Source organism: Grampus griseus (genome assembly GCF_964374135.1).
Source record: "Grampus griseus genome assembly, chromosome: 10".
Lineage (NCBI taxonomy): Eukaryota > Metazoa > Chordata > Mammalia > Artiodactyla > Delphinidae > Grampus > Grampus griseus.
The window spans coordinates 33,169,919-33,182,331 of record NC_139004.1 but is presented as its reverse complement, the minus strand read 5'-3'; the positions used below and the strand labels follow the sequence as shown (position 1 = coordinate 33,182,331).

At 42.3% G+C, this 12,413-nt stretch overlaps 1 protein-coding gene across 1 annotated transcript in view; it reads left to right on the top strand.

Moving 5' to 3' along the window:
• Positions 1-12,413, top strand: part of LOC309828444 (adenylate cyclase type 10-like) — a gene marked incomplete at its 5' end in the record, with an annotated part of 38,587 nt that extends 26,174 nt beyond the window's left edge. The window contains 12 exons of the mRNA XM_082663769.1: positions 2,207-2,270; positions 3,485-3,704; positions 4,115-4,171; positions 6,507-6,679; positions 7,234-7,390; positions 8,778-8,982; positions 9,072-9,168; positions 9,618-9,736; positions 10,000-10,117; positions 10,728-10,926; positions 11,475-11,682; positions 12,202-12,413. Coding sequence (XP_082519895.1) covers positions 2,207-2,270; positions 3,485-3,704; positions 4,115-4,171; positions 6,507-6,679; positions 7,234-7,390; positions 8,778-8,982; positions 9,072-9,168; positions 9,618-9,736; positions 10,000-10,117; positions 10,728-10,926; positions 11,475-11,682; positions 12,202-12,269 — 1,685 coding nt within the window. The 3' untranslated portion in view covers positions 12,270-12,413. The remainder of the gene's footprint in view (positions 1-2,206; positions 2,271-3,484; positions 3,705-4,114; positions 4,172-6,506; positions 6,680-7,233; positions 7,391-8,777; positions 8,983-9,071; positions 9,169-9,617; positions 9,737-9,999; positions 10,118-10,727; positions 10,927-11,474; positions 11,683-12,201) is intronic.

Here is a 12,413-nt window from a genome sequence, read left to right as displayed (position 1 = left end):
GCAGCACTTCTCTTTATTCGTGTACTTGGAGCTCTTTATTCAAAAGGTGACATCAGATTAAAAGAGAAAAATAGGTGGAGAGAGCCATTTCTCACTGAAGTACCAGAAATAAGAAAAGTGTGATCTCAGAGTTAAAAGGAACTTTAGAGATTATTCTTGGTTTGGTTGGCAATCTTGGGCAAGTTACATAACCTCAGTTAATTGAGGAAAATAACAATACACACTTCATAGGTTGTTGTGAGGATTAAATGAGTTAAAATAAATATATAATGTGCTTTGAATAGTGCCAGGCACGTGGTTAGTGCTCAATACGTTTTAGTTATTGTTTTTATTATTATAATTATTCAGCTCAGTAATTATTCAGCTCAGTACACATATATGGAGCCCTTATGTGTATCAGATGCTGCAGTTAGGTGTTAATAATACAAAATGAAATTATCAGTTTTGGGGGGGTGATACAGACATATAAATAGAGAATTCCAATATGGCATGATAAAGGTGATAAAAACGGACTACATAGGAGTTGGGGTACCTAGAGAAGGGGCCATTAGCCCAGCCTGAGAAAGGAGTAAGATAAGACTCCCTTGAGTGAGATTTGAGAGATAAGTAGGAGTTAGCTACTTAAAGAAGTTTGGATTAGTGGATAGATGTTCCCCAAAGCCTATAGCCCTCTACCACATCCCAGATAAAGAGTTCACCCTCGGGAATTCCCTGTGGTCCAGTGGTTAGGACTCCATGATTTCACTGCTGAGGGCCAAGAGTTCACCCTCTTAGTTTTAACATTTTCAGTTAGCTTACCTTGTAGGGCATCCCATTTCATTCTCAGTAGCTGTTAGAAAGATTCTTTCATCAAGGTGAACTCTACCTTCCTGCAACTTTTTCACTCATTTTTCAGAGTTGTGCCTTCTTTCATATTTGAAGACAGCTGTCAAGACCCAGGCAAATCTTCTCTTTTTCTACTTTGATAAAAGAGAAGTTGGTGTTGATGTTAGCAGGGGAGAGGGATATGGGAGAGATGGTGAATCGGTGGTGATAAAAGACTAAAATGAAGATGTTGATCTATGATCCTACCTCTTCTGGCCAGAACATTCTTATGACTCTATGAAGGTGGACCAGTGACTTGGAGAAATTGGTCACTGGCTGATGAGCTCTACAGTCATTTGCACTTTTGTACTTTCTGAGGGGAAAGAGGAAAGTAGTAGTGAATGTCCTGGTTGGTATTATGAAGAAATCACACTGTCATTCATATTTCCTATATGGCCTTTCGTTTTTGAGAGGTCACTGTCAGCTGTAGATTCGACAGCCTGGTCAGTCTAGCTGTGAGAGAGGCCCAAGACCTTTCCAGCACATCCGAACCCTGAGTAGGCTTCTCAGACCCAGGGCCGTTGTGCATGACCATGTAGAACAGAGGGTGTTATTCACACGGGCTATGCTATGATGATGCCCTGAGAATTGTGCATTGCAGTAGTGCTGCCAAATTCCAGTTTCCTTAGTTACCTTAGCCTTGCTTTACCTTACCTCAGGTGACGTAATTAAATAATCAATAATAAACTTGTGTTTACTTAACAAACACAAGTCTTCCCTATAATTATTCTCTTAGACTTCTTTTCAATCCCACCACCTGTGCTCCTGAGCCCAAATAGGTAACATCCCCACATCCTTCCCAGTCTTTTCTTTTTGGTCAGAAGACAGCTGCAGAGAAAAAGGCAAATCTAGAGGATAAAGGTTATTTAAGGCCAGCTAGGTAAAGCTGAAAATCTCTGCTGGTCGTTGTGACTCTGGTGGGATGTGACATCTTGTGCCCTCATGATTTTCTTCACTAGGTCTTAGGATCTGTGGTTCGCTCCCATCTAGTCGTAAATCTGATCTAGATATATTCTTGGATTTTTACTATTAGAATTAGTCATCAAACCAGATGGACACATTCTTTATTCATTTCTTTTGCAAACAGAATTAGGAATTGGTTTGGGAAGTTTGAGAACGAAAGGAGTTACTATTTGAATCACAAATAGTTGCATTTAAGGAAAAATTAGCACCCTAATCTTGTGTGTAAGGCTAATTTTAAACCTAAACTTATCATTTTTATAATGGGGGAGGCAATTAGGTCATGAACTAAGCTGCAGTGGAAAGGTAGTCAGGAATTTTAAATATTCTCAGTTAATACAAATATGGGCAATTAAAGATAATCATCTCTTTCTCGCTACAGACAGTTTTCAGTTCCAGACAAAATCACCCAGAAGTCAGGAGGCCTTCACAAGGGAACACTGCAGGTAGGTGGAGATGCTGAGAGTGGGCATGGAGGAGGCCAGGAAGTGAGACACAGATAACCATTAAACTAGGGCACTCACCTTACCTGCGGACAAGGAAGGCATCTGACCACCCAGGAGCAGTGACTCTTGTACTCAGCCCAAAATTCAAGTTAACAGAGAATCAGAAAGGCAATTTTTGATTGTTTGTAGGGAAATTATTTTTTAGTGATTAAGAAAAACTTTATTTAATAGCTCTCAAATGTATTGTACATGTAGCAGATTGTTTTCAGCTATAAATTTGCCTTCTCAATTACTTTTGAGCCCAGATGATATTAAAATGATTTTACATTTCATAACTATGTACCTCCTGGCTTTCTAATGCCTGTCTTAACAATTTTACATGTTCATACCTTGAATTCATCAGCCACTCTCGTTTCCTATTATACTTATCCAACCTGATTTCCTTCATTTTTCAAACAAAAATCTATGTTCTACATGAATCACCCCCATACTTATTGTGTCTCTGCTCACACAGTTCTCCCTTTTAAACATACTCAGTGGCATCCACATCCTTCCAGTTAACAGAATGGTCACCATCCTTCAAAGCCCTCCTCAGTTCCCACTTTTTTCAATCATTCTATCTCAGAGAGATCAGACCTCTTTTGAACTCGTGGTGCCTGTAGAAAGTGCATTGGACTAGTAGTCAGAAAGGTGAACTCTAGTTTTGGTTCTACTCAGTAGCTGTGAGGTCATACATAAGTCACTTAACCTCTCTGAGCTTCAGTTTCCTCATCTGTAAGAGGGAGGTAATTTTTGCCTACCTGAATGGCAGGGTTATTGTAGGATAAGGTGGTGGTATTGTATAAAATAATATTCAAATATGCCATGATGGAGTTCAAATGTGCTAATAGATAAAGGTATTATTACTTACTGCTTTGTATCATTTTTATGTTTGCATGTAACAGTGTTAGTTTACTCTTCAGGTGTGGTCGTTTCCTTTAGTTTGTGAGGTACTTTGGCTTTAGGTTTTTAAAACTCCCTAATAGGGCTTTGCCATTATAGACCAGGTCCCTGACTTTCAAAACCTATGGAGCAATGGAGGAGAAAGATAGACATAGAATTAATGAATTATAAAGGAAAGCTTCCTGGATAAAGTGGCTTTGAGAACTGGTAATGCCTCAGCAAGAGTGGCTACTGGGTGGCCACTCTCAGCTCTTCATCTTCTCTCCACAAAGAACAGAGGAAGAGTTCCTGGATCAAGTGAACAGGAAACTGGCTCAGACCAGCCCTGAGAAAGACATGTTAACCATGAAGCCCTGCCACTGTAAGGAAGTCCTGAAGTTAGTGCTGTCACCTCTCACCCAGCACTGCCTGGTCATTGGAGAAACCACTTGTGCGTTTTATTACCTGCTGGAGGCTGCCGCTGCCTCCTTGGACCTGTCAGATAATTACATGGTGAGCAAGCTCTGCTCTCTGCCCCTGAGCTGAGCCCTATGACTAGGGGAATTTTATAGGGATTTCTTACCATCAGGTAACTTGCAATGAAAAGTGGAGGAAAGTGGGAGAGAGAGGAGCTGTAAGGGGTCTAGGAGAAAATATGAAGTGAGAGTGAAGGAGCACCATGTGCTGCCAGCCCTGCCCCAACTCCTGCACACACACAGTCCAGCTCCCCATTTCTAACTAAATCCTGCCCCAGTTCAAATTCATCATAACCTTGATCTAGCCCTCGCCCCAGTCACACGCTTAGCAACATCTAAATCCTAATCCAGTTTCTCCATCCCTTGTCTTGTTTGGAGGCCTTCCTTTATCTGAGGAAGGCAAGCAGCCTTCTGGGCCAGCCCTCAGCATTCTCGTTTTATAAACAGCGCAAGGTGAAGATCTGTCAGTTTGAGGAGGCCACTTTCTGCTGTCTTCGGTCAGAGGTGAGGGCAGGGGGTAACCTTGAAGTCTGGGTTGTTTCTCCTTGAGGAATATCCTGTTATTTCCTTTAAAATCTCTTTTTTTGTCTGCAATTATAAATGTGATTCAAATTCAAAACAGAAATACATGTAGGAGGTGAAAGAGCGCTTACTAATCCCATGTCACGCCCAGCATAGTTAATAATTGGTGTGAATTCCACCAGCTATACACACATAGTCATATCATTATTGTTATCCATTATTTTTAAAATAGAATCATAATTCTACATTGTCTTTTTTCTGCATCTGGTTTTTGTTCTTAAAAATACAGATTGAACATATTTGCATATTGACATACATCCAATCATAGTTACAGGTGCCAAGTACTACGTTACATCCATATATCAAATTTACTTAGCCATTTCCTTCTTCACGTACATTTAGGTTGTCTCTAAGTTGGGGTTATTATAAACATTTCTACAGTGAATATTTTTGTAAATATCTCTTTACTCCCTTGTGAGAGTGTTTCTGTAAGAGAAATTTTCAGAGGTGGAAATGCTAAGGCAGACAATATGAATGATTTTACAATTAATAAATATAATGCCAAATTGTCCACTACAGTATTATATGAACTTGAGTTCTTCTCACTTCTTCACATCCTTACCAGCATCAGATATTATAAGTCTTCTTTAAATGTTTATTGGTCATTTATTTCTGTGAATTGCCTGTCACGTCCTTTGCTCACTGGAGTGTATATAAACTAATTCAGGGGGATGCGGGGGTGAACAAAATGGGTGAAGGTAGTCAAAAGGTATAAGTTCTGAGGATGTGATGCACAGCATGGGACGGTAGTTAACAATACTGTGTTGTATATTTGAAATTTACTAAGAGAGTAGACCTTAAAAGTTCTCGTCACAAGAAAAAAAATTGTAACTATATGTGGTGATGGATGTTAATCAAACTTACTGTAGTGATCATTTTCCAGTATATACATATATTGAATCATTATGTTATACACCTAAAACTAACACAATGTTGTATGTCAGTTATCCCTCAATTAAAAAAATCATCCCATTGTACACCTTAAAGTTACACAATGTTATATGTCAAATATATCTCAATAAAGCTAGAAGGAAGAAAAGAACATACATTTCAAAGTCTCTCCCCACAATCCTACCACTGAGCCACTGTGTCCTCTCTTTATGTATTCTACCAGAGGGGCTCAGCACACATAAATGTATATAATCTTTCCCCTTCCTTTGTTATATACAAATAGGAGCTCACTGTACTCCATTCCACATCTTGTTTTAAAATAAATAAATAAATATACCTTGTAGATCATTCTATATCATTTATAACAAATTTCCCCAGGGAATGAGATTTGTATATCAAATAGGAACTCTGGGGAAAGCATGCCATGAGACATTCCATTTTCAAAGGACAAATAGGGGTAAACTTACTTATTCTGGATGAATAACTCATATAACAGCAACTTCTCCCGGCCTCATTACTGTTAAATCGAACAGAACAAAGTATGTTGGAATGATTATTTATCAAGTTATAAATGATGACTTCATAAAACCATGGGGGATGTTTTGTTAGAGAGCCGAGCTTTCAAATAAAATACATAAATAAAAACTAGTTTCAGTGTGAACCTTAAGATACCTTGATTAGGAGAGTAAACCTAATGTGTATAAATGCCTTTGAATACCAAAGGGAATATTAGAGTTGTCCAAGGTATTGCATTATTTGTGTTTCAACCAAAAGGTCTTTGGAGCAAAGTTAAATAATTATTTCTTTCCCTTTAAAAGAAAGAATTATTGTGCAGTCTTCCGAAGCTTGTTCAGAAATTACCATAGACTTTATCATTTTCTTGGAGGATTTAGCCATAGAACAGGCAGGTATATGATAACCTCAAGGTAGTTCCTCAGATCCTACCCTCAAATGCACTATGGTGGTACAACTTGTTTATGAAGAGGGATACGGGATTTGGTGATATCTCAGATGCTTTCCATGGCATCTGAAGCATCTCAGTTTCTGCCCAAATGATAATCCCATCTGAGTCTAGCAGCATCACTTTCTAAATCACAGCCTTCCTCTACTACTCACTGGCAAATGTGTGGGAGATGAGAAAGGAGAGTGCTTTCTCCGTAATTCTGTTTTCTCACTCCTTTACTTGGCTCGTGGCCCTACTGGTGCCTGGTAGTGTGGCCAGGCTCTGCTGCAACTCAGCTCACTCTAGTACCTCAAGGGCCCCAAGTACACATTCCAAAATAAAAGCCAGTGTGTTATATGCAGAACCTTGTCCTTAATAATCTTCCCACATTTACATTACTGTTTCTCATTTTACCGTCTCCAGGTCTGTTTCAACATGGGACAGATCACCTTGGCCAAAAAATTGGCTAGGCAAGCCCTTCGTCTGCTGAAAAGGAATTTCCCTTGGACCTGGTTTGGTGTCATTTTCCAAACATTCCTAGAGAAATGCTGGCGTTCCTGTTCCCTGAGCCAGCCCCCAGACAATCCTAGTGAGAAGTGAGAAGCCTAGCCAACTTGTCCTGTTTCCATTTAGGGCCACAGAGAAGTAAACTAGGACCCAGCCTGGGGTTTTGCCTATTTGACTATAAAGACTGCTCTTTTTACAGCCAATTCAGTGGAGCTGAATGAGGACTTCTTTCGTTTTTGGAGTATGGTATTATCCTGTCTCTTTCAAATAAAGATACATATATGTGTATTGCGTGTACACATACACATATGTGGCAATTTAATATCAATATTATTTCTCTGATATATATACACATAATACTAAGTTGCTACCTGGTTATTGAGCTATAATAATTTATAGGAAATGTATTCAACCAAAAGAGCAATTCAAAGAATGAAACCTTTTTTAAAAAACGTCTCTGAAAACTTTTTTTTCTGGTTGAGAGGGATGAATTTAAAAGGCATATTGGGTTAGAAGTAGTGGGATCCCAGGAACCTTTCTGAGTCTGAAAGTCTGGGTGAGTAGACTCAGATTTCTTGTGGGGAAGGATAGCGGACACTGGTGAAGAATAAGGGCATGCTAACCACCCTTTGCTTCACACCAGTAAGAAGAAGCTGGCAATCCTGCAGCAGCAGGTGCAATGCCTCTCCCTGCTCTGGCAGCTCTACAACCTGGAGGCCACGGCCAGCAGCCGCAGGTTTGCCTGCCTGGCCACTCTTATGCAGGAGAATTCAGCCAAGGAGTCTGCCAGTGAAGCCCAGGTAAGCCACCCTTGGTTTACCTATGTCCTCACTCAGAAACTTAAAATGCTAGGGGGAGAGACCCTGCCAAGTCCCTGGTTAAGTGTGGTTCCACGGTAACCCAGACTTAACGGGACACCACTGATCTTGTGTTTGAGCAGGGTTCTCAATTTGCAGTTTATAGATGGGCTTCCAGGTACGAAGCTATCTGTGAACTCTCTGAACTGAATGTTGACTTTTGTGTGTATGTTCAAAAGAGCATTTGGGGAGTGATAGGAAGTAGGGAAGGGATCATAGCTTTCATCAGATTCTCAAATCCAGTGGTCTAAAAAAAGGATCAGAATTGCTGACTTAGGAAAAAAGAAGAAAGGCTTCCTAATTTTAGTGTCCATCTGTCTATATCTCTCTTTTATCCATCTGCTCAACAAATATTTGACGAACACCTATTCTGTGCTAGGCACTGATCTTGGTTCCAGGGAAACAGATAAGTGAAATATGTCGTATGTTAGGTGATAATAAATACAATGAAGAAAAATTACATGAAGACCAGAGGACATGGAGTTTTGGGAACTGGGTGCGGGGTGGGGCGGGGGGGGGATGCAATTTTAATAAGATGGTAGGGAAAGCCTTACTGAGCAGTTGGCTTGTGGGCAACTATCTGAAGGAGATGAGAAAGTAAGCCACATGGCTATCTGGGAGAAGAGTGGAGAGGAAGAGGGCATAGCGAATGCACAACGCATGCCCTCTGTGTTTGAGGAACAGTGTGACTAGAGGGGAGGGAGGAGAGGTGGAAGAACCAGGAGATGAGTCAGAGAGTCTAGGGAGGGGGATGGGAGATGGTGCCGGCCTTGTAGGCCACTGTAGGGGTTTTGGCTTTTACCCTAAAGAAGGTGGGAAGCTGTTAGTGGCTTCTTAGAAGTGGAGTAACCGAGTCTGCTTATATTTTAATAAGATTATTCTATTGGAAACCTAACGAACACGGTGTTTCAAGAGTGTCATCAATGATGTCAAATGTGCACGCAACTGGTAACAGAGATCTAGGCAGCAGTTCTGAAGAGTTCTAAGGGGCCAGAATCAGAGGACTTAATTAGAGAAAACATAGAAGAGGTGCAGTTTGGCCAGCGTTTTGAAGGGGAAAGTCTCGGATTGGGGAGAAACAAGAGGTGCAGATGGAGAAAGTGGTTTGTTTCAAGAACAGGCAGTAAGAATGACCAGATTAGAAGTGTAGGGGTGAGAAGGAGTGTGTTTTCATAGCTGGAGTTGAGGTGAGTGGTGGGGCCCCCAGGAGTGCTGACTGAGTGAGCAGCAAAGCATGCAGGGGGCTCTTATGCAGGAAAAGGACGAGATGGAGATGCATGCAGCCTGACTGTACAGCCAGAATATTTACCCCATGTTTGTTGCCCTGCAGGTTGTCTCTACCTACGTGGCCCTCTCCCAGTTCTCCCAGAACATGGGTGACAAGGAGAAGTGGCTGCATTGTGAGCAGATGGCCATTCAGAAAAACAGCCTGTGTTGGTTCTCCAGGGAGGGATTGTTGGCCACAGCCCAGCTCATGCAGGCCTTGGCCTACACCAAGCTCTGCCTCGGCCATCTTGACTTCTCCATCAGGCTGGGTAATGGGGCCTGACGCTGGTGGGCCTAGGGCTTTTAGAGAGGCCAGGTTCACCTCTAGACCTCACATGATGCTCTTTAACCTCCTTAGGTTTTCAAGCTCGTGAGATATGCAGACACCTCAAGAAACCAGCTCTGGAGAATCTGGTTCTCTCAGTTCTCTTCAGATCTGCATTTCTGAAGAAAAAGTATTAAGATCATTTTCTGTCCTTTGTATTTGTTGCCTTAGAAGGGAGGGTATGATCTTCCAGAGAAGCTTAGAGTGGAGAGGGAGAAACTGTTCCCTCTCCACAGCCAGGACTGTCCCTTCTCTAGTCACTCCAGGAAGCATTGTCTTAAGTTTGAGGGGTCAGGAGTAGAAATGCAGAGTCTGAGCTACCAAATATTCCTTTTTTCCCCCATTTTTCTGCAGGGAGGTAGGTAATTGATCAAGACCCTGGAAATTGTCTCAGAGTCATTTTCCCACTTCCTTTGCCTTAGAGACAGGTCTGATCCCAGGCACAGATGCTCTCTCTATAAATAGAGTTATGGAGAGATTTAGGGGATATTAGGCTGCTTTGAAGGTGTAAGATCCCCTCCTCTCCTATACCGTCCTCCCCATTCTCTAGCTGGTCCCAGTGGCTCTGTCTCTCGGCAGATTTGATCTGTGTGTCCATGTGCTGGAGAGTCAGTGGGTGCTCATTTCCCAGGGTCATGATGTCCTTGGCCTGGCCTGCTTCTATTCTGCTTGCTTAGATCTGCTGCTCTATGGAAAAGGTAAATTTGTGCCGGGCTCTGCTGTACTCCTGAGGGATTCAGACCTCAGGTGGGGCCCTGGGTTTGGAACATAGGCAGTCATGAGCCCGTCCCTTAGGCAAGGCCTCTGCTCCTGGCCTCTGGTTCCTTAAGGTCTAGGAACCACGTTGTGATTCAGGGATGTCTGCCTTTCAGGTGCTGTCTCCTCCCCTGTACCACACACCTTCTATACCACTTCCTACGTGGACAACTTATACTAACGTGGTTACTTTCTCTCTCCACAGGATGGCTGTGTCGGCCCTTTGGGGAATGTCTGCATTTCATTCAACATTACGAGCACAGCTGCATTCTAAATTCTCAGAGCAATGTCATGCTGGGGGTCCACTCCTCTCTGGCCATGTGGTAATGTGGGGTACCAGCATGTTACTCAGGGCTGTGGGAAAGGGTAGAAATTTGAAGACACCATGAACTCATTGAAACTATTGCCTTTTGCCCTTCCAGGCAGGACTGTTCCACATCTCCAACCCACTTCTTTGTTTTTGTGTTTTTTTAATACATTTATTTATTTTTTTTATTTGTTTTTGGCTGTGTTGGGTCTTCGTTGCTGCACGCGGGCTTTCTCTAGTTGCACCGAGCGGGGCTACTCTTCATTGCAGTGTGTGGGCTTCTCATTGTGGCGGCTTCTCTCATCCAACCCACTTCTAAAGACCACCTCCCATTTACCCCCCATCTTATTTGTAGGGTTCTTCTTGTCCCTTAACAGGTTTGGGCTTATAGATTAAGGGTTCGGTTTAGAGTTACATTTAAGTGCAAGATAACCCATGGCAAGACTGAATATCATTGGTTTCCTTTTAAGTCTCCTTACATATGAGTTAGTAGCCTTGGCCACTTACCAGAATCGCAATTCTGACTGTCCAGGAGATCTTAGAGCCTTAAAAAGTGACAGTTCTATGAGAGAGCCATGGTTGGTAAGCAGGGGAGAGAGCTGAGAGCTGTGATTCTTCCCTTTCAGGTTTGCCCAGGACTCACAGTGGAAGCTATTTGAGCACCACTTCTCCAAGGCTCACCAGTTGGTGAAAAGAACCAATGCCTCACTGTTTGGTTCACATGGCTTTGTCCGATTCCTAGAGTGCCATGTGCTAATGTTACAGAAGATGCCAGAGGGTGTCTTCGCACATACTGCCTCAGAGACTCCCCGCCAAACCCTCAAGGTACCTGTCTCCATTACCCCTCAACTAACACCTAAGTTATGGTACTCTTTCTGCCACCTGCATCTCTCCCTTACTCTTCTCCTTGCTGCCTCTGTCTCTTTTTCCCCCTTGAACCCTTTTTTTACTCTGCCTAGAAAGTCTTTCCACCTACCTCATGTATCCTCCCAGATATTCTTGCATGGTCAGGACTGGATTCCTTAACTTTCTGGATTTGCACAGCTACTACCCAGTACCATTAAAATGTTAACACTTAGCCCTTCTCAGTGGACCACTCTGGCTCAGTCTATACTGTCCTCCCTGCATCCCTGCCTTCTGAGTTTGACACATCTCCCTGCATCCCTGCCTTCTGAGTCTAAAACATTCCAGTCCCTCTGTATCTCAAAACAGACTTTCTGGGCCTACTTTACCATCTGGGCCTACTTTACTCCTTTCTGTTACCCCAGCCCTGAGTGAGTATGCTGAGTGGGGACTGCTGTAAGTTCTGACGGAGTGGAGTGGAGGAAAGAAGGTACTAATCCCTGAGCTAATGGACCTTCGCTTCCTTTCAGTACTTCAAGGAGTTCTTCTCTCGATGTGTGACCTGCCCTGTCTATCACCAGTGGGTCTCTGAGCTTAAAGCCTCTGTAATGAGATGTGGAAAGAGAGAGTCCATGTCCTTGACTAACGTCATCAGACCTTTTGACACCTGCTTGACCAGGATTTGGATAGAGGGAGAATTCCTGGAGGAAAATAACTCCTTTGAAGGAAATTTGCAGAGTAAGCATTCCTTCCTGGAACCCTTGTCTGAGAGACATAAAGAACAGTCTCAGATTCTTACTCACAAGCAGTCAAAGACTGTACCTCCAAGTAAGAAGGGACATGCAGATAATTAGGATTAGTCCTTGCTCCAGAGGTAATTGTCCTTCTCTCACAGTGCCGGACCCACCCTAGACAGAGACCCCTTATATTGTTGAACAGTGTAAGAGCCTCTCTTGGCCCTTTGTTTCAGCATCTATAACCCTTAGGCATAGGAAGTTCCTCCCTGGTCCCAGCTTAAACAAATAGATTGTTCCCTTGGAGTAGCTGGATGGTTACTAAGGGAGAAAGAAGGCCTTAGAAACCACAATGTAATGTCTGTGAAGGTAAATGATAAGATATGGGCAAGTAAAAGAGAGGAAAGAATATAGTTTCTTGCTTTAGGGCCCAGCAAATCTCCTCCTCCAGGCCATGAGTTAAATTTGTAATTGCTGAGGAAGTTCTTTGTGTTTGTATTATTCTTTATGTTCCTATTTTCAGGATTTGTCAGAGTGGCTGATGTCAAGGAGAATAAAGATGAAGAAGAAATTCAAGAATGTATATGTTAAAACAAACAAACAAAAATCATCTGAAGGGACCATGATTCTTTCATTACATGTAATACAAAGATATGCCCCCAAGTCTCCTTTTTAAGATACTGTATAGTATACATATTAAATATGCTAGCCTTTATCTATATCTTTGTCAAAATA